Here is a 22,736-nt window from a genome sequence, read left to right on the forward strand (position 1 = left end):
ATAGTTTACTTAAGGACATTATACTAAACAAAAAAAACAATGTACTTTTAAAGGCAGCTATTGGGTGCAAAGAGAGAGAGCTCAAAGGCTCCACTCCCTAAAAATAAATCAAAGTGAAAAGCCATTTGAGAATAATTGCAATAAGCAGTTCTTATGTCCATTAAACCCCCTCAGACAGCCATGCTGGGGGTTATACAGAGTTGCACTGTCCCAGGGGGTGCTCCAGGAGCCATTGTGCCTCAAGGAATCACAATGTGCCCTGGAGCTCCCAGGGAACTAAGGATAATAGGAGGGGAGTACATCCATTGCACCAAGATACTCCATGTGCTCCCTTCTACAACTGGCCAGCTCCATAAGCTGGTGTGGAGTTGGGAGGAGGCCATGTCCCACTGCCATGGGGGTGACTTGTGCACCAGGAAACACTAGCCAGGTATTTGTACTCAGAAGAGCATAGGAATTGCTATTGTGCCTGGCCTCGGTGCAATGGGGTGGGTGAAGGCTCTTGCATTATCCCTCTCTTGCACAGAGAGGGCAGCCACACTCTGGCCCCAAACTAGCACAATCGGTTATCTCCAAAGACTTGTCTTTCGGCTTATTCCAAACAATCATTTTAACCCACCCATATCACAGATCTGATATGTGAGCTTCTATCATTCTTTTCACACTTGTTTTTAATTAAGAGAACTGGGTAGTTATATAAGAGGAGAGAACTTAGCTTTCAGGAGGTCTCTTTTGCTTTCATTTAGACCAAACATTTAAAACTCTTCCTATTTTGTTTGTGTACAACACATAATATTATAGATCCGTTTTCCACCATTAGGGCTGGATCCAGGTCCTGCTGATGTCAGTGGAGTCTTTCCACTGATGTGATTTAATGGAGCAGGCCTTACATTTGCCATGTCCTCTGTATTCAGCTTAATTATAACTGGTGCACCAAAGTCACTTTTAAAAGCCTTCCTGGGAATCTAGAGCTGCCTACTGCAGCTGTTGCTAATGTAACACACTCAGCGCCTGGGTGTGGTGCTGCGTCCCATCTAGTGGCACTGAGACCACTTAGGTTAATGAATCTGCTATAGTCTTAGCTAAGGGCCTCATGGCTTTTAGCTCATGCAGTGGAGACTCGTACACTAAGCTCCAGAGGTCTCAGGTTCGATTCCAACAACTGGGGACTCTCGGTGTTCCACTAACAGCAAAGTCAGTCCTGCACATCATGAATACCCAGAATTCTCACTGACCCCAGTGGGCTTGAGATGGGAAAGGAATACGGAGTAAGGTCTGCAATCTGCAATTGTCATTTGAACTTTTTCAAAATAAAAAACTAAAGGTTTTGTTTTAAAATAGGATCTTTTGAGATTTCTTGGTGCTTGTCATCTCACTGGCTTGTGTGACAGTAAGAAGTTGATGTAACCCTCAAAGCAAATGCATATGCTTTTTGTCTCTCTCCTCCAAAGGCATGCACAGTAGGATATGGCAAATGTCAGCAGTAATTACACAAAACTGCATAGCCTCTTAGCAACACTAATGTACTGTGTGATGCTGAATGTGTGTTATGAAACTTTAAACATTTGTTTGAAAGCTGCTTATTATGCAATAATCTGGGTATTTTTTTTTAAATGTGCTGTTTCCAGGATATTAAAGACAGACATGTGAATATGAAAAATGAATTGAAATCTATGAAAAGCTAGTAAGCATTAGTTGAAATGGGCTTTTGTTTTAAACAAGATATGCAGGAGTAATGTGTTTTAAGACCGCAATTAAAGTAACAGGATAGATTTTCTCTACTCATAATGGTTTGGAATTTGACTTGCAAAGAAAGAAAAGAACTGGATCCTAAGAGGATGTAAATTGGCATAGATTTACTGAAGTGAATGGAGCTACACCAGTTTATACCCGCTGAGTATGTAGCCCAAAAGTGTTCTTTGGGACTAAGCAGTAGCGGGAAAACTGAAGAGCAGTGAGGGAGAAATGGAAGTTACCAACATTCTTGTTTGAGGCAGTAACATTAAAAGACTAGGTTTTTTACAGAAGAAAAGTTGGATTTTTCTACATTGATTAACTGATATAATTTTTATCTTCTAGGAACACTGGATGTTCTGAGCAGAAGGAAAAACTGGATGTTCTGAGCTGATCTAGCGAAAATGGGACAAATAATTTGACATCTGAAGCTTTTCTCAAATGGAGGAATTTTGAACAGGAGCCATTAACATCTAGAAGTGGCAGCCTTTTTCTCTGTGCATCCTGGGGCGGGGGGAGGGGGGAATGAATTTCACAAACTGCACAACAGAAGCCAGCGTGGCTGTCAAACCCAAAACAATCACCGAAAAGATGCTTGTTACCCTGACCTTGGCCTTAATCACAATTTTGACTATGCTGCTGAACTCTGCTGTAATTACAGCAATTGGCACCACCAAGAAACTACACCAGCCTGCAAATTACTTAATATGTTCCCTAGCTGTGACAGATCTGCTTGTTGCTCTTTTAGTCATGCCCTTGAGCATTACATACATAGTGATGGATACGTGGACTCTGGGATACTTCATCTGTGAGATATGGCTTAGCGTTGACATGACCTGCTGCACGTGTTCAATTCTTCATCTTTGTGTCATTGCACTGGATAGATACTGGGCGATCACAGATGCTATTGAATACGCCAGGAAAAGAACGGCAAAAAGGGCCGGGCTTATGATAGTCACTGTATGGACTATATCCATTTTCATTTCGATGCCACCTTTGTTTTGGAGAAATCATCACAGCGTCACTATTCCCAGCGAGTGTCGCATTCAACACGATCACGTGATCTACACTATTTACTCCACTTTTGGGGCATTTTATATCCCCTTGATGCTAATACTGATCCTCTATTACAGAATTTACCATGCTGCAAAGAGCCTATACCAAAAACGGGGGTCAAGCCGCCACCTAAGCAACAGGAGCACGGACAGCCAAAATTCTTTTGCCAGTTGTAAGCTCACGCAGACATTCTGCGTGTCAGACTTCTCGACATCTGACCCAACCACGGAATTTGATAAAATACATGCATCAGTGAGAATTCCTCCTATTGATAATGACCTGGAGCTGGCTGGTGACCGTCAGCAGATTTCCAGTACACGGGAACGAAAGGCTGCTCGCATCCTGGGACTGATCTTAGGGGCTTTCATCTTGTCGTGGTTGCCATTTTTCATTAAGGAGCTTATTGTGGGCCTGAGTGTTCGCACGGTGTCTGCAGAAGTAGCTGACTTTTTGACATGGCTTGGCTATGTCAACTCCCTTATCAACCCTCTGCTGTACACTAGTTTTAATGACGATTTTAAGCTGGCCTTTAAAAAGCTTATTCGGTGTTGGGAAAATTCTTAAAAGCACCTAAAGGTAGATATAACATGACGCCCTGGCCTTAAGAATGAGTAAAATGAGCTGAATTTGGCAACATTTTGCTTGGTAAAGGGGATTTTTGTGTTTGTCTTTATGCTTGACTTCTCTTTGGCCTGTAACTTGTTTTGCTGTTTTCTACCTCTCATGTTATTATGGTACATAGTTTCAAACACATTTTATTATATTGAGGCACAGAATTCTTGAGAAAATAAACCAAAAACCCCAGTTATCCATTCATTTTTAAAATATCTTATTTAAGCAACAATTTAAAAAATACATATTTATAAAACAAATGGTTGATTTAACTTGCACTATGACATGGAGGTTTAAAATCTATATCCACATAAGTACTTATCTGGTTAAGAATAAACTCAGCTCTTGATCATATCACTTAATGAGTGCAAAGTGAGCTGTAAACCTGCAATGTGGTATTCAGAGAAAACCAGTTATTTTCCTTCTGAATGAATGGTAATTTTCATCTTAGTTTATTCCCAAATAAACCTACTCAGAACACATTCTTCTCTCCTTACACAACTGCTAATCTGGAGTAAATCCAGATAACAGAGCAATACTTGGTTCATTCCTTCTAAAAAAGGAGCCTGGCATATACTCAAAGAAAACGTTTTGTTTTAGTTGGTGCCTCTTTAAAGTCACACAGCTAGATTCACACAGCTAGGGAACCCAGCTACAGAACTGGTCCTTATTAATGAAAGTGCTTCCTGTGTGGGCAAAAGAGTGGAGACGCTGACTGCCATCTATTTTATTGTCAGAAGCCCTTGTCTTCCGGGCCAGGGTCCCCCCAGCATGGAGACACCAGAACATCTGCATTCTCTTTCCTTTTCTGAATCACTTTAGGCATTGTGGGGCACAGGAGACATGTATATAGCAATCTTCTGAGCCATGACCACATCTGTGGCTACTGCTTCCTAATTCCCTCCATCGGGAATAGAACCCTGGAACCCTTGTATTGTTCCCAGGAGCAAAGAGGCCAAAACAGCCAATAATCTACTCAAATACCTTGAGATACAGACAACACTATCTATCACTTGTCTGCTTAGCTAGCCTGCTTGGACGTCCAGCTTTCCTTTTACATGCAGGGCTCAAAGGGACAATAGGCTGTTCTCCACCCATAGGCAGAGAAGGTATAAGTTCCCTCAGGAAGTGGGGAGGGTCTGGTACTTCCCTGTTTGTCGATACAAACCACTGCCAAGGTATTGTTGGCCATAGCTAGCACAGCCTGGCTGACAAGGTTGGGCACTAATGCCATTAAGGCATATCTGGCTGCTCTGAACTTGAAACAATGGTTACATTGCTGGAACTCCCTTCTTGTCCTATATGGACTTGGTCCCCTTGAGGATGGCACTGGTTGTCACCACAATGCTCTCTGACTCTGAAACTTCTCCTGCAGCTGCCAAAGCAGGGATCTGGAACCTTTTTGGCACTGGCATCAGGGAGTCAGATGACTATTTCTGGATTTCACTCCTTCCTGGCAGGGCAGGGGTGCTAATCACATGGCCCTGTGCCAAGGGGGCCAGTGTGTCCACTGTTTGTCCCTAGGGCTCACACATCAAAGAAGGGTGCTCAATGCTTTACATGCAGATGGGCTCCAGAGGTGGCCCTTTGACAGAGGCTCATGCCTTGGCCATTGTGTCCATACTCCCTCCTCTGCTGGTGTTTAGAGCTGCACCAGCTGTCTGAAGGGCCCCAGCTGGGCAGGGGTTGTGGGCACCTTACACAGCCATGCCCCTCCAGTTAGACTTTCTACTAGAGGGAACCTTTCCAACACTGTAACACAGGGGCAAATATAGCCTGTTTTAAATTCCACACACACCCGTTCACCTCTCTCTGCCATGAGAAGGAGAGGGGAAAGGGACTGAAGTGGCTGCACTGGGGAGAGGCACTTCAACAGGAAAGAACCCAGAGCATTACCTAGCCCATTGGCATAAGAGGTTAACCTACCAGTGCTATGTACAGAATGTGGAGAGCTTTACTTCTCATGCAACAGTAATTTCTTGATATAAAGTATTAGGTGGCCTGTTCTGATACTTGTCTAAAGAGAGAAGTCGTGCTAGAGGATAGAAAATTTGCTAATCACTCTTTTCCGGCAGCTATGGTAGGTATGCAGGCGGCTTCCGAAACAGATACACAAGCTGTAAAAATTCAAGAGCTGCACAATATTCATTTCTTCTCACTGTGTTCTCTTCCCTCCAGCAACTGACTGCCACAACCACTCACACTACCAATTAGTGTTGGGCTTAAGATTTTATTTAATTTTAACACTCAGATAATTAATAGTAAAAACAGATGGAAATGTAACTTTCACATTTTCCTGTTAAATAGCTGACTAGACATTTCCTAATTAAGTCATCAGCTAGCCACAGAGCTACGTTTTCTAATGAATGATGAAGACACCACATTGATGAAGACATCCTGTACATTTCCCCCCGCCCCCCAGCAACCAAAGTTGAAAACAGTTCCACGTACTGTTTATTTACAACAGTTAAACTAAGCATTTAACTTGCTTGGAACTAATTGATGCAAATAAAAACATTCATTAACATGACACCACTGTTTGGTAACTTAATTTTACTTGTTTCAGTCTCCGTTGATTTATAAAGGGGTGGAGGAAAATTGAGAAGTTTTTGCTGTGCGATCTCTGCAACCATTGCTTCAGGTACTTCCCTCCAGTTCCATCCTGGATGCTCTCCAGTCAGGCTTCCAGCCATTCCACACCACTGACACTGCTCTCATCAAGATCTGTAATGACCACTTCATCGGCAAATCCCAGGGCCCCCACTCTGTCTTCATCCTCCCTGATTTCTCTGCTGCTTTTCACACTGTTAATCACATCCATCTTCCTTCAAAATCGAGTCCTTTTGTTTTCATTATAGTGTCCTTGGCTGCTTCTCTTCCTACCTCTCGTGTGATTCTTTCTGCATCTATTTGGTTGGATCCTCTCCCATTTGTCTTTCCTACTCTCCGAGGGGATCACACAGATCTGTCCTTGACTCCTTCCTCTTCACTGGCTACACTTTTCTTTGGGTGATCTCTACTTACACAGCTTCAACCACCATCTTTACACCACCAACTCACAAATCTACCTTTCCACTCCTGACTGCTTCTAACCAGTCCCATTTCTCAGCCCATCTCTCTCACATCTCTTCCTGGATGTCTCTCTGCCAACCTAAATTTAACATGGGCCAAACAATGCCTGATTTTTCCTCCCAGGCCTTTCCCAATGCCCCCAATATCTTCCATTGTTAAAAGTATTACAGTACAACAGTCATCCAAGCCTGGTGAAGTATACAGAAAAATGCAAATTCATGATGAACTCAAAGCAGCCAACTGGGCATTATAGTCCATAACAAAATAGTTCTCTTGATGTTAGGCCCCTGACTGGGCCAGGATAGGACAAGGTTCTGGCTTCACAAAAAGCTAGCCCTTAGCCTAGTAGAAGCAGCCAGTCCTTTTTATCTGGTCTGCTGGATTCTGATTGGCTTCTGCCTGCCCCCAGCCCTTCTAGGCACTGGAGGACCAACTCTCGCTGTTCTGCCTAGCTGATTATAGGAGGCCTCTCTAGGCAACCTCTGGAGATCCAAACTCGCTATTCTTCCCTTCCAGCAGGACACCTTTTTATGACGGGGTGCACCAAGAGGGCAGAGCCTCTGGCAAGGGCAGCAAAGGCATGGGTACATCCCATCACACAGTAGTACACTGAAGATTATCATGCTGATCTTCAAGGAGACAGAGATGATGATGAGCCTGGACCTTTAAGAGACAGTTAAAAAGAAAACCCCTGCCCAAAAAAGCTTGAAGTATAAAAGGCTAATTGTTAATATCTCATTACCAATCCCCTGGGTCACCCAGCCCCCCTTAGTTGTCATACACTATTTTTCCACCTACATGCAGCCTTTTTCCTGAACATTTAACAAGGAGTGAAGCAAACTACTGCCAGAATCACTGGGTTCATTTTGACACTAGATGTTAACAGAACAAGTATTTTTAGTAATTCTATTTCCTGCTTTTACAGACCATTCCATTTTATCTGTATTTAGTTTCCAATATCAGAAAACAAACAGTACTACAGTATTGACGGGAAATACAATCTTCCAGTACAAGCGGAGAGATTGCTTGTGTGCTTTATGCAGTCTGTTTAATCACTTCAAACGTCAATATCAGAGATGCTGTTTTAGTTCACATTTTACACATTAAGTGATCCGTGGGAAGAATTATCTTAAATTGCTCTATTGCTTTAGTGGACATGGTAGATATAGGGATATATTTTATTAGACTAGCCAATAATTTACAAGCATGTATTACATAAGAATTCAGCTGAAAACAATATTCCCTTTGTAATTACTATCTGTTCTAGTCCTGAGGCTGACTAATTTTTTTTAAAAAATTAGTTGGTTAAATGCTAGTTTATCAGCTGGAAAGTTATTCTTCAAGGTGCCTATGTGTTACCCTAAAGATGAACATGTGACACTGACAACATCTACTTGTTTTTCCACAGGAACTTTTTCACTTCTTTATAAATTACATGATTATCCAACGTGCTAAAAATATTAATTCCCCTTCTCCCTACAATCTAATACTGCACTTGCAAAACTCATCTCAAGATGAATTAAGAATGAGGTGTCTAATCAAATCAACAAGATCTTATGAATAAATCAGTAAGATTTAACAGAATTTAACCTGGGTTCTAGCCCAACTATGTAATTCAATAGGGACCACTACTTAGTCATTGTGGATCTGATCCAATGCTCATTGATGTGAACAGAAAGAATCCCATTGACTTCAGTGAGCATTATCAAGACTTGGAAGCATAGTTTCCTCCCAATTATGCCATCTCTCATCCTATATTTTTCATGGGCAAGATCTTCAGATGATATAGCTGCATTGAATCAGTTGATTTACACCTGCGGAGGATCTTGCCCAGTGGTGACTGGAGTTTTAGTTTATATATTCATCTTCTTAAACATTTCTACAACTATTACTCTGAGTAAAAATATAACTACCATCTCATTGAAAATATGTACTGGATGACAATATGAACCCTTATTTTTATGATCTAAAGAAAATATTTCTTTTACATCTTCCCCTCTTAATCACTAATCATGCTACTCTCAGATTCTTTTGGTATCTTCTTCCTCCTTGATTTTCACACACTCCTAACTTTTAGGAGGAATAAATCATTATTAATTATTTGTATTACAGTAGCATTTAGGAGCTGTAATGAAGGCCCAGGGCCCCATTGTGCTAAGCTATCACATGCTAGCTATCCCCTACCTTCTTCCTATTGTAGCTACAGGGTAACACTATGCATCTTAATTTCAGGCAGTGGAGTTGCAGGTTAGGATCCTGTTTCTGAACCCAAACTGTACTGTTGTGTTGCTGTGCATGTCCCAAAATATCATGTAGTTTTCTGAAAAATGACACTATTTCAGTGGTAGTTAAGTGATAGCCGCATACTGTATGTGATTTCTAAACTGCTTTGTGATCCTTTAGAACGAAAGGTATAATAAATCATTAACACTAACAGTGGATCACCATGACCCCATACCTCTTAAAAGCTTACTCCGGTATTTCTGTAGATGGAAACTACAGCTCCTCTTGTGCTGCCTTCCAAGATCTTGGATATCTGATACGTTAACCCTGACTAGTCTCACTTCTTCTCCCAAGATCAGATTCTAGTCAATGAATATGACTGCAGTGAGAGAGATGAGAAACTCTTAAATTCAAACCTAGTTTTGAATCTTTTGTTTTTTTCCATGTGTGCATTTTGATTTTCCCACCACCACAAAAACCAACCAATAAAATAGGACAGGTAATTGTAACACATTTTGTCCCACTCCAATCACCGGCATCATGCTGTAGAGAAAATATACAGAACAGCTACTTCACGTTTTGGAGAGTAATTTGTCATGCAGGAAGTTACTTCAATTAGGCACAAGCTCCCATGTTCTTGGGGTACTCAAATCTTTTCAAGTACTGTATTTTAGGACTATAAATGGACATTTTTGGATTAGATGAGTAAAAAAAAAAAAGAAAAGAAGAAGACGACGACTGTCCTTTCAACTACACTTTATAAACCACATTACTTTCCTCAGTTCAGAAATAAAAATCTACCTTGGGGAGAAGGAGGGGGGAGTTCCTTTGAAAACCATTGTTTTATACTTAGATGACAGTTTAAGTTGGAATGCCGCAACTGCCAGTGATCAGTTTTTAAAAGAGCACAAAGAAAGTCATCCAAGACATCACAGGGTACAAGTCTGGCAATTTACAGAGGTGACCTTTCCATGAGTCTAACAAGAAGTTATTGTTTCCTTCCAAGATTATCCACAATAACTTGCTCAGAGCAATAAAATGTTCCAGACAACTGACTCTCTTTTGTGATACAACCAGAAATAATCTCACTCACTTATAACAGAAGCAATCTGAGAAGCTACTGGGGTGCATGGATAAGCCCAAACAGGCTTATTTTTCTGCTGTATAACAAATCAGCCTCACACACACACTGAGAATTTTTCCCATTAGCTTCAAGTTTACTGGTCTCTATTATGGCTTTCCTTTTACTTATGTACATTGTAATGCTAACCATCATTTTGTTATTCACACACATATTTGAGGGATAAAAAAGTAGCAATAACTCTTGTATTTTGAGTTACAAATACAGGAAGTACTCTTTCTTTTTGTTGCAGATGTCAGAATTTCTTTTTGTGACTAGCCATTTAATCTGAAGTAGCCGGGGGGAAAAAAATCCTTCATCTAAATATGGATTTGGCTGCAGACATTTACCTAGGATTGCAGAAGTGGTTCCCAGGCATGGATAACTTTATCTGGTGCTTATATACAAGTCACAGGTAACAATCCTTCGATTATATCACGGCCATTGTCCTACTCTCTGGTAAAGAATGGTGTATCTGTACCCGCTGTATTTTCCATAACGATCAATAAAAGACTGTGTTCTGTCCTATAATTTAAAAGAATAGCACATTTCCCCCTTTCTTCCTCTTCAAAACACCTTGTAAACAACTAGCCAAGTACGTCAGTGTAGTGTGGCCTGATCCCATGACTGACTATCCATAGCTAAGGTGATAGCAAGTTTTCCATTATTTTGTAATTTAAAAAGAAAATGTAGGTGTAATTAATTTTTTGAAAAATATTAACTCCTCCTTCCCTCGTGCCCCCAAGAATCTGAATTCTCCTGCTTGTTTTCTTCAGGATCTCACACCCGATAAAGCATCTCTTCCCATCATCCTTAGGTACCTATAAGCCCCCCATTCCTGTAGTATCTGAGCACCTCACGATCTTTAATGCATTCATCCTTACAACACACCTGTGAGGTAGGGAAGAACTTGATAGAGGGGGAAGTGAGGCACAGAAGGACTAAGGTCACACAGGAAGTATGGAGTGGAGCAGGGAATTGAACTCAGGTGAGCACTTGATCCCCTGGGGCAGCTGTCTACTTTCTGTTGTAAGCATCCACCCTCAAAGTCATTAGCCTTTGCCCCAGGAATTTCCCGGCTTGGGCTTCACCAATTCAAGGAGAATTGCTGCTGGAGACCAGACATTGACATATGAGTTCTGCAGCTAGCTGCCTCCTGTCTGCTGGCCCTGCTGCTCCTGTACTATAGTAAGTCAGACTAGGAAAGGGAGAATGGAGGAGCCAGTAGAGCAAGAAGAGGCTGCTGCCAGCTGTAGAGAAGAAGCAGTAGGCAATGATCCCTGGCTGAAGAAGCCTAGAGATGCGGGATTTTAATACAATGCTGTCTCTGCAGGGATGGAGGCGTAGAGCTCCTCTTGGCAGTAGTATTTTCACAATGGATCTCCATGAGCTCCCGCAGGGCTCTCCTGCCCATTACTGCATGGGAGAGTTCCTCACTTAACTCATTAGGCATGTAAAGACATGCCCCCAAGTACCAATGGGGCAATAGTAAACCATCCCACTCCCATTGTAAAATGCCTCTGCTATATATGAGCTCTGACTGGGAGAGCTCATTGTCAGGTCTCCCCATTTCCTAAACCAAGACAATGAAACCTGCTTCGCCACCACCCCTCCCCCTGAGAGAAACATAACAGAATGGGAGACTTAGACCTTTTTTAAAAAAGGAAAGTATGTGAAATTCCCTGTTCCCACTGATTCCGTCTGGAAACAAGCCATTATCCTAATACAAACACCAACACCAGTTTGTTCAGACTAGAGGGTTTATTGACAATACATAAAAGTATGTTAAAGCTACTGAGAGTAAACACAGGCCGTACACAGTAAATCAAAACAAACAATGGCAGTGCCAGCAAATATTCCATATTCAGTCAATTACAAGGTTGCACTGCCAATAATTAAAGAAAGAATCAATAACACCCACTACAAATCATAACCATTAATCCCAGTGTGCAATTGCTGGGGCTTGGTAGTGTGATTTGCTAACAGGTTTCACATCAGTGACCGTGATTCTTGACAACAGCCATTGCCAAGTACTTATCGATCAGTCATCCAAAAAAAAAAAAAGAGGCGCGCACACAAGGACAGATCCTCAACCCAGGGGCCAGCCTCAGTAGCTCTAGATTTTGGGGAAGGAGAAGGAGATGAATTCTCACCACTGGCAACTGAGAGGCAACAGAGCCACTCCACAGTTATTACAGCCCGAAGTGCAATCCACCCCATATCCCTGTGGGGCACCCCTCCACATAGACTCTGTCCTATCCAGAGGGTATGTAGCAGTAGATCCTTCAAGCTCTTTCCTTGCCACCAAGGTTTGTAGTAAAGTTGTGACACAGAAGAGCTGATAAGACACCGGTCTTTATTTCCAGGCTTCAGTCACATGATATAGGTCAGAGTTATAAAAGATTAGTTCACTTGGCATATGGTAGGGGACAGTATGCCAACTGTTGCTACTGGCTACATCTTCCCTTTCCCCTCCCCCCCCCCCCACTTTTTTCAAATTCAAATGCAAACAGAACAATGTAATAATTGCAATTGACCTTGATACTGACCAAGAACAACAAACCCAAAATAGAGACAGTTAAAGCACACAAATGAAGACATCTAGGCTGGCAGTCAGAGTAGGCCCCCTGAACTCCCTAGAGAGATTATTAATTTGTAGAAGTATCTAGCATCTCCAACTGAGATTGGGACCCCATTGTGCTGGGCACTGTTCAAACACACACACACAAACACACAAGACACCCCTGCCCCAAACCTAGGTAGACAAGACAGAGAAAGGAAGTATTATTACACCCATTTTACAGATGGGAAACTGAGACAGAGATTAAATGACTTGCCCAACATCATACATGGAATGTGTGGCAGAGGTCAGCAGTTAACCCAAACATCCTGCACCCCAGTGCAGTGCCTTAACCCCAAGGAGAGCCTGTCTCTCATAGGAGAGAATTATTTGGCCCCTTACTGGATATCTGTCAATAACTGCTCTCTCGGAACCTTGAGAACTTTCTGATAACATGTCCTCTTGTTCTCAAAATAATTGCTTCTGCAGTGGCTTGCTCGACCACTGGGAAGGTGTCTCTTCTCTCAACATAAGGAGACTTTCTGTGGTTTTTTCAGAAGATCCAGAATACTGCTGAGCCACCGTCCTCCTTCATTGTGTTTAGATGTCTTCTGTGCTTTATGTAGGAATTACACCTGTGCATAGCTACACCATATGATTTGGATGTGGCAAATATATCTGCTAGCTTAACAAGTTACCAGACACTTTGTCAAACAATCACTCCCACTGAAAAGTGGAAGAGAATATTTATATTTCAAGCATTCTTGTTACAGTAACTACATGAGAGTTTAGCTCAAAAAACTTTAGATGTTGAAAGCCATTTTCTGTTTGAAATCTAACAATTTAGCCCTACGAGATATTAAAAAAATCATTTGAAGAATTTTTTTAATGATTTTTTTTTAAAAAAGCACCTCTAAAGTGCACCTACTATTTCACACTTCCAACAGCCCTCTAAAAATATGCATCCACTTGTGTCCATAACTAAGGGTTTCTTCACTCGCAAAAGAAGTAGATTTGCAACCATCCATTTTGCTCACATAAAACGTAAGATTTGGGAATAGAGCCAAAGCTCACTGAAATCAAAGGGAAGACGCTTCACTGACTTTGACAGGCTTTAGATCAGGTCATTGGTGCATAAATGCATAATAAACACCTACCGCCTGTATATGGATTTTCATCAGTAGATCACAAAGTGATTATGAAGGAGGGCTCTGTCATTACCCCCATTTTACAATGGAGAAACTGAGGCACAGGAAGGTGAAGTGACTTGTACCCACCAGGCCAGTGATTAAATCAGGACTAGAACACAAGTCTCCTAAGTCTCAATCCAGTGCCCTGTATACCAGGTCAGACTGCTTCCCTTTTTTGCACCAGCAAAATAATTTAGGTATGTTTTTGGAGGTCCATTGAAACTATGACATTCTAGATTGTGGTTCATCAACATTTTCAGTATGCAGTCCTTTTCAGAAGCAAGATCCTGTTATGGTTGCATTTTCCTCCCAATCCTGCAGAAGTCTCCAGTTGTTCTGGTGGTTTGTCACAGACCACTGTTTGAGAACCACTAAGAGCAATAAAGAGCAATTTCTTGTGTGACAAAGTTCCTCCTCTACCTTGGTGGGTCTTGTGCTTATTGGCGGATTTGCTCACCTTGGAGCTTCACGGCAGTCCTCAGTTTGGCCGTTTTCGTGAACCCACAGTCCAGGTCAACTCCTCCCATGTCTGACCAGGAGTTGGGAGGTTTGGGGAGAACCTGGGCCCGCCCTCTACTCTGGGTTCCAGCCCAGGGCCCTGTGGATTGCAGCTGTCTAGAGTGCCTCCTGGAACAGCTGTGCAACAGCTACAACTCCCTGGGCTACTTCCCCATGGCCTCCTCCCAACACCTTCTTTATCCTCACCATAGGACCTTCCTCCTGGTGTCTGATAATGCTTGTACTCCTCAGTCCTCCAACAGTCCGCGTTCTCACTCTCAGCTCCTAGCACCTCTTGCTCCGAGCTCCTTACACGCGCACCACAAACTGAAGTGAGCTCCTTTTTAAACCCAGGTGCCCTGATTAGCCTGCCTTAATTGATTCTAGTAGCTTCTTGATTGGCTGAAGGTGTTCTAATCAGCCTGTCTCTCTTTATTGTCTCAAGAAGCTTCCTGATTGTTCTGGCACCTTCCCTGTTACCTTACCCAGGGAAAAGGGACCTACTTAACCTGGGGCTAATATATCTGCCTTCTATTACTCTCCTGTAGCCGTCCGGCCCGACCCTGTCACACTTGGCTTGATAGGTTAACACATACAAAATCACAGCTAATTAAACTAAAAACCATAGCAAAACTGAGCCCTTGCCTAGAATAGGACTGTGTAAAACATTGGTCTGGAAGCAGAACACACCCCTACTCTGCATAGACTTGCATTTTACTGTTTGCAAACTTTAAATGTTTTCTTAGAAATTTTATACTTCCAAGAAGTAATCAGAACCTCCATGGCACCCTCAAATCAGTATTTGTGAGGCTGCTTTGTTATTCCTGAGAGGACAGGGGAAACCAAACAAACCACAACAATGACTGATAACAGATCCATGTGCTGTACACATATAGACATCACAATCTTTTAAACCGGACACATGCACTATCATAGATAGAACCAGCATTATCAGTTCCAGAATCACAAGTTCCTGACCTATGAGCGGAAGGGAAATCTCCACAAGTAGCTGCACTATTAAGACTTGTATCCTCTATGGGCCAATAAGTAACGAGACAGTTTCCCCTGAGCAGGGCTGTCATTCCATTCAGCATTAGATAGCAATGAAGATACACATACTTAGCCACTGCATTACAAGTATCCATTGATGTGGCATGGTTAACAAACAACAGTTCGTCAAACTAGTTTGGCTCATCCCGACTCCTAACAGGATTAAAATTTGCCTTTAGTTAACAATTAACAGATTTTTTTTCTCTCTTGCAGCTGACACTTTTTGTAACACTAGCCATAGTTCTACTCAAAGAAATAGAGAACAGTCCTGTCAAGCAGCCTGCAGAGTTTAAAAGAATAGCTGACATGGCCACATGAATGTCTGGCTAATGGGTTTCACGGGCTGTGTATAAATGCAGAAGATCCAGATATTCTTCCTCTATGCAGCCCATTGTTTGCTCCTTACGCACAGTGAGGGAAACCACAGCAAGCCGCAAGCTTTCTTTCCATGTGTTAAACCTGAAAAGTTTATTTCAAATTCAGTAACAGTTTGAAAGCTTTTTAAACAAGCCAGAGTGGTTTTTAATTGCAGAGCAAGTGCCTATTCTCAATGTGCAAAGCCTGGTAAGAGAACTTGGAGAGCAGAAGCATTTTTATCTTAGCCAGCTGGAACAGAAGCTAGCTGACAAGTTATTTTTTATGAATGTGGATCAGATGATAAACATGCTTCATATATTGATTGTGGAAGCATAACATTTGCTGGAACACCACTAGAAATTGTAATACATCAGCCTATAAGGCAGACAGGCAAATTTTAAATTGTTCATTAAAGTCAATTGCAAAACAAGTCTGGATTTTTAATGACTTTTGGGGTCAAATTATGTAAAGCCATTGATGTCAACAGGGTTCCATCTGGGATGAACTTGGTCCATTTAGTCTTCATTTTGTACCTTAAATTTGCTAATTATTTAGCACTGCACATTTTACATTCATAGTTACTTGGTATTTTATTAATCACTCAGGGCACACATTGTTTTATAGCTTTTCAAGTGCATTGGAGCATGTAATCCTCCAAACCATTTTTTTCTTAAAGATATCACAGCAGTCTCATGATGCTTTGTATCCATGTACACATTTCTTAAATAAGGTGATTTATAGGCAAATCTCCTCAAGTAGACATTCCCGAAAGAACAAAGTCCACAGTTTTACAACCTTTAAGGATTCTAAAGCCCCTGCAAGCAGATTTCCCACTTATCTTTTTTGTTAGTGTCTATCACCTTCTGCTTTATGTGACTCCATCTCTTTCCGTTAGGACAAGAAATTGAATATTTCTCTTTGTGGAATTTTCAGCAGATTTCACCTGCGAGTTACAAATTCTTATATTTTTAAGGCCAGAAGGAAGAATTATAATAATCTTTAATCTTTATGATAAAGCTTGTACCTTCCAACAGCAGAAGTTGGGCCAATAAAAGATATGACCTCACCTACCTTGTCTCTCTAATATTCTGGGACCACTTGCCTACAACAACACTGCAAACAATTATGGTAATCTTGTCTGCATAACAAAGGCCACAGAATTCAATTACCATTTGATGCCTTATGTGAAGTGAGATGGCATCTCAGTCAAGTTCCAGTTGGTCCAGACCACATAATATCACAGTTGAAACCTATGTTGGCAGCCTCAGAGCTATCAAGGACTGACTGGGCATGGGGACAACAAAACTCTTGTATTGTTCACACCTCACAAATGTCTGGATGAGAAGGAATAGGACTATACGAGAGTCTGCAAGCAGTGTCTCTTCCAGAGTAATTTTGCTCAGTAACCCTAAAATAAGTGATGGGGATGTAATTATCACAGCATTTAAATATTTACGTCCAACAATACTGGGCTTATTTTAGTTCATCTTACCAACAATAAGGCTAATATAAGATCTGGGATGCTAAGAAGATTATATTTTTAAAGCACTTTGGAAATATTTAACAAAAATGTTTAGCACTTAAATTATGATTTACACACATTAATTAATTAATTATTGTATTGCCGTTGGGATGTATGTTGGTGGATATTATTATCTCCACTTACACTGCTCAAACTCTGACAAATTACAATCCAAAAGTCAGTTTTCTAGTTAGGTGTTTTAAAACAAAGTATTTGAAAAACATTCCAAGAGTAAACAGCTTATATTGTGGTGTGTGAGAAAAATTTCATCTAGAAACTATTCTCTTTCCACCTAGCGCTTGCCACAACCTTTCCCTCCATCACACACAAATATTTAGTGACTCATTTCTTCAAAATACTAATGTGCAGACCAGTAAACTGAAAGACAGAGTGGCTCCCTGTGGAAATAAAGAAAGGTGAGAATAAACATTAATACAAAGGGAATGAGCCACCTATCATGCAGTGAATGTATCAGCCCACTAGGAAGAATGATTGTAACTAAAACTAAGATTATGGGACACCTATTATTAAGTAAAGGACTTGACCACCTTGAGGACAGAATATGCCTGTGACTAAACAAATAACAGTTCAGCTGTGGTGTGACTGCTTTTTCTGCTAGCAGGGGAGGAGGGATAGCTCAGTGGTTTGAGCATTGGCCCGCTAAACCCAGGGTTGTGAGTTCAATCCTTAAGGCAGCCATTTATGGATCTGGGGCAAAAATTGGGGATTGGTTCTGCTTTGAGCAGAGGGTTAGACTAGATGACCTCCTGAAGCCCCTTCCAACCCTGATATTCTATGATACACTACACATAGACAGTATTAACTTGTATTTTTTTTTTATTAATGGCAGCGATCTAATGTCTTTAAAAAGCAGGGAAGTTATGTTCTTTAATGCAGCATACAGAAGTAAGCCATTGTCCATAGTAGGCAGAAAGGCATTGTAAACATGTAGTTGAAACTCCTTGAGCTTGTGATGCAAGTACAAGACCTTGCATCCAAATGAAACTGCTGTCCAAAGTGTTTTACAAACGTTAGGCCAGACTGTGGCCTGGCTTGCACAGCTGAATAAGGGAGTATGGAGTCGTAAGGCTACCTGCAATTCAGACAGCAACATGGCAAGGGTAGTCTCTTGTCATGGTTCTCATGGTACTAGAGTGACCAGATGTCCCGATTTTATAGGGACAGTCCCGATATTTGGGGCTTTTTCTTATATAGGCTCCTATTAACCCCCACCTCCTGTCCCGATTTTTCACACTTGCTTTGTGATCACCCTACATGGTACCCAGCACTGAGAGTCACCTTGCCACTCCCTCATCCAGCCCCACTTCTGTGTGATGGGGACTTGCTTGTGCTTAACTGGCTGTCGACTCCCTGACATCACCAGCCTGTTAGCCACCCAAACAACCTCCTCTGCACTATGCCAGCCATTTCTTTGTCTTGCAGGTTAATGATCAGTGTACCCAGTCCCCGAGCCCCTTTGAAACATTCCCTTGTAATGGCTAGCCCCTTATCCACTGAACACTCATAGAAATACCAGGTCTGCTGTCACCAAGGGAACAGTGTGTACAGCAGCTTGTATGAGTCAACTCAGGGTCAGCGCTTTGCTTAATATCACAGCATTAAGATATATTTATAGTGAAAACAACAAGTTTATTATAAAAAAAAATCAAGATTCAATAGATAGTGAAGACAAAAGGGTTATATATAAAACAATCATACAATGCTTTCTAGAGACTAAACTTACCTATTAGATTAACCTCCTGTTTAATTAATTTTTATCTCACCCAAAGCATTTTGCAGCATCTTCAATGACGGCTGGTTGTGATCTCATTTTCATGAGTGAGAACGCCCTGCCCATTTGCTTCCTAGGTGCAGGATGCTGGGGTGTCTTTGTTCCCCAATATAGTCCAGCAAGATACATTTCAAAGTGTATCTCCAGATAAAGTTCTCTTCCCCACCATCCCACTGTTTCCTCTTCCCCGATGACTTCATATCTCTGTTGACTTTGTACATAAATATGCTTCCATTGTGTTATAAATTAAGCATTATAAACTATGCCAACAGAGAGACAGGTCAATAAATATCTTTTGTCTGACAGGAAATCTGTTTCTCTACCTCTCCTATGATACAGAACCTAAGAATGTCTTTTCAGTGCAGATCTATACCTCCTTACGTGCTATCTGGACAAACATTTCACAACAACAACGACCAGTCTGACCTTGGCTTTCATTTAAGACCTCACATGACATTCCTTGGTGAGCCAAACTGTATATGCCAGAATCAGGATAATCTTGTAACACCCTTGCTCGTTGGCATTCAGGGGTTACACATTATGTAAAGATCTAAGGGTGCAGGTTTATAACCTGTGGCTGTGGGCACCCTGGATTGCTGACACACTCTCATTGCTACCAAGGGAGATAGGTAAAGTAGCATCTTGTCAATTCTACAAGGTCAGGTCCCACAGGAAGTCCTATTAGATCATCCAAGGCCTGGGGCAGCCTTAATGGCTTATTCCCACTGCTTAAGCCAGGAAGTGACCTTGCTGGTTGTCTGAACAACTGTGCAGACCTGCTCCTATTGCACCAGTGACTGACTCTGATCTTGCCAATCTCCTGCAATCTGCATCCAACTCTGTTCCTGCTCTGCTCCTGATGGGCTCCTGTATCGCCTCCACCCTCAATCCTTGCATCTGTTCTGTGCCTGATCCTTGTTGTCATCTGGTTCCTGTCCTTATGTCTCACTCCCTGGAGCAGTGCAAGCCTCTTCTCAGCCCCCCATCCCACCGAGGTGGGCTAGACAAAAAATTGGGGAACTGTGCCTCCCTCGCCACAAGGTCCCACCACTCCTCATTTCCTCACCCGCACTCCTCCTCAGGTAAGTGTTGTCCCTGCCTCCTCCTCTCCCTCCCCTGAGGTCCTGCCCCCTGACCAGGTTGGAGGAGGGAAGCCAGTGCCAGGCAGTGTAGGGCAGCCGCTGCACAGGCTGGTGCCATGTTGTGGGCAGCTGCAGCACTCCCCATCTCCTTCTCCTGCTGGTGCCCGGGGCTGCAGCTGCTCCTCAGCTCCCCACAGCCAGTAACAGCCACCAGGGTGGGCAAACCCGGCTCTGGAGCCAGCAAAACCCTCAGGGAGCAGTGACTGTGGGGGGCAGAATCCTGGAGCCCAGGCCAGAGACAAGTCAGTCCGGGCCACTGTGGAGAACACCACCTGCCCTGGACAGTGCACCCTGGCAGGTGGGGACACAGGCTGGGGGCTGCTTTTGGGCCGTTGGCCCCCAGACCTCCACCCGGGATTACTCCTGCACTGCTGCTGCAAAGGCACTGCTTTCAGAGCTGGGCACTTGGCCAGAAGCTGCTGCTCTCTCTCCGCTCTGCCTTCAGAGTTGAGCAGGTAGAGAGCGGCAGCTGCTAAACGGTGGCTATGCTGAGGCTAAGGCAAATTTTGGGGTGGCAATAACCCCCACAACTCCCTCCTCTCCCCCCGCAGCGACACCCCTGCTCACTTCTGACCATCAACTACCATTCCTGGCTCCAACTCTAGCCTGACTCTTGGCATCTGACCCTGTCTCCGATCCTCAGTTTTGATTCCTGGTTCTGACTCTGGCTCTACCCCTGGCTCTGGTATTTGGCAATTGACTCGGTTTCTGACCTGGATGCCCGCTCCACCCCATGAACCTGACTCCTGTTGTGACCACTAGGCCAGACTACCTACATCCCGGTTCCTAACAAGCTGCTCAGAGTGTTTGGGCCCCCTCCTTGCAGTGCTGGAATGGAGGACATGGGCCGGCCCCTACCCAGTGCTTGCCCTTAGTACTAGCACCACAAGAACAAGTTAACCAAGTCCAAACCAAGAATCTAGCATTGCAGACGCACGTGACTCAGCTGGAAGCAGAGGTGTGGCCCTCCACAAACAACTTGCTCTCTCCCAGGGAGAAGTGGCTGTGCACCAAGCTCACGAAAGACCTTCCTCCTCCAAGCTAGTTCCTGCAGTCCCCCTACTCAAGGGCATAGGCGGCAAATAAACTGGAAGTTTAGGGGATTTTTGAATGAGTGCCATTTGCTCTTATTACAGAGTCCTCGCACACACCCCACAAGACCAGCTGAAGGTGGTACTGGTGGTGAGCCTACTTTCAAGAGAAGCGTTGGACTGGGCTTTACTGCTCTTGGAGCAGGGCAGCCCCATTTTGACCAACTGGGACTTTTTCTTACAAGACTTCTGTGCTCTTGTCGATGACCCACAGAGTCTGTAGCACTGCAGTGGTGCTGCGGAAGCTTTGGCAAGGGCAGGGATCTGCCACCCCATATGCCGCTCACTTTTGACCACTGGCAGCAGAGGCGAAATGGAATGAGGCAGCTCGATGACATCAGTTCTGGTGGGGCCTCAGTGAAGAGATGAAAGACAAGCTGGTCTGAGTCAAGACCCTCTCCTGATGGGCTACTTTCATTGATTAGCTCTGGGCATGAATGCCCGACTGCAAGAGAGAAAGGAGGAGAAGAAGAGCGCAGATCCACCCCAACACCAACACGTCAACTGGGTCCAGCAAATTCATAAGATCCAGAGGCATCTGCAGGAGGATAAAGAAGCCTACAAACTGCTCACAAACTGTCAACGCCAAAAGTGTTTGGTGCATGCCATGGGCCAGAAAGTCTGACTCACAGCAAGATACCTCAGGACAAGCTGGCCTTCCCAGAAGTTATACCATCAGTTCCTTGGTCCATTCCAAAGGAGCAAATAGGTCAGCCCACATTTAAGCTGCAACCTCCTCAGTCCCTCCACATCCACCCAGTATTTTATGCCTCACTCCTCAAGCCCTACCCTGAGAATCCCTTTCAAGATCAGTCTCAACAACCCCTCCCCCAGTCAAGTTTCAGGGCATAAGGAATATATAGTGCATGAATATTCTATATTATATATATATATAGGGCTTGTGTGTATATATATGAAAATATAGTGGATCAGTAACAGGTTAAAAGATAGAAGCAAAGGTCAGGAATAAACAGTTTGCACAATAGTGATAGGAAAATAATGCCCTCCACCCCCGCTCAAGGATCTGAACTGGAACCTGTGCTGTTCAACATATTCATAAGTGATCTGGAAAAGGGGGTGAAGAGTGAGGTGTCTAAATTTGCAGACAATATAAAATTACTCAAGATAGTTAAGGCCAAAGCTGACTGCGAAGAGTTGCAAAGGGATCTCACAAAACTAGGTAACTGGGCAGATGAAATTCAATGTAGATATGTGCAAAGTAATGCACATTGGAAAACATAATCCCCAACTTTACATACAAAATGTTTGGGTCTAAAATAGCTGTTACTACTCCAAGGAAGATCTTGGAGTCATTATAGATAATTTTCTGAAAACATCTGCTCAAAGTGCATGGCAATCAAAAAATAAAACTAACAATATTAGGAACCATTAGAAAAGGGACAGACAACAAGACAGCAAATATCATAATGGCAACGTATAAATCTATGATATGCCCAAACCCTGAGTACTGTGTACTGTTCTGGCCACCCCATCTCAAAAAAGATACATTAAAACTGGACGTAGTACAGAGAAGGGCAACAAAAATGATTAGGGAACAGTTTCCCTATGAAAGAGATTAAAAAAGACTGAGACTGTTGAGCTTAGAAAAGAGACAACTAAAGGGGGAGATGACAGAGGTCTATAAAATCATGGATGGTGTGGAGAGCAAGTGTTATTTACCTCTTCACATAATAGAAGAGCCAGGGGTCACCAGATT

At 42.8% G+C, this 22,736-nt stretch overlaps 1 protein-coding gene across 1 annotated transcript; it reads left to right on the forward strand.

Moving 5' to 3' along the window:
* The first annotated feature begins 2,235 nt into the window (after positions 1-2,235).
* HTR1E (5-hydroxytryptamine receptor 1E) lies at positions 2,236-3,354 on the forward strand. Its single transcript, XM_077811662.1, has one exon. It carries the CDS (start codon positions 2,260-2,262, stop codon positions 3,352-3,354), a length of 1,095 nt encoding a protein of 364 aa, XP_077667788.1. The 5' UTR covers positions 2,236-2,259.
* Positions 3,355-22,736: the final 19,382 nt, after the last annotated feature.

Source organism: Eretmochelys imbricata, chromosome 3 (genome assembly GCF_965152235.1).
Source record: "Eretmochelys imbricata isolate rEreImb1 chromosome 3, rEreImb1.hap1, whole genome shotgun sequence".
NCBI lineage: Eukaryota > Metazoa > Chordata > Testudines > Cheloniidae > Eretmochelys > Eretmochelys imbricata.

Bases quoted from the DNA above. Each gene is read 5' to 3' on its own strand.
- HTR1E (XM_077811662.1), top strand. From the start codon at position 2,260: ATGAATTTCACAAACTGCACAACAGAAGCCAGCGTGGCTGTCAAACCC.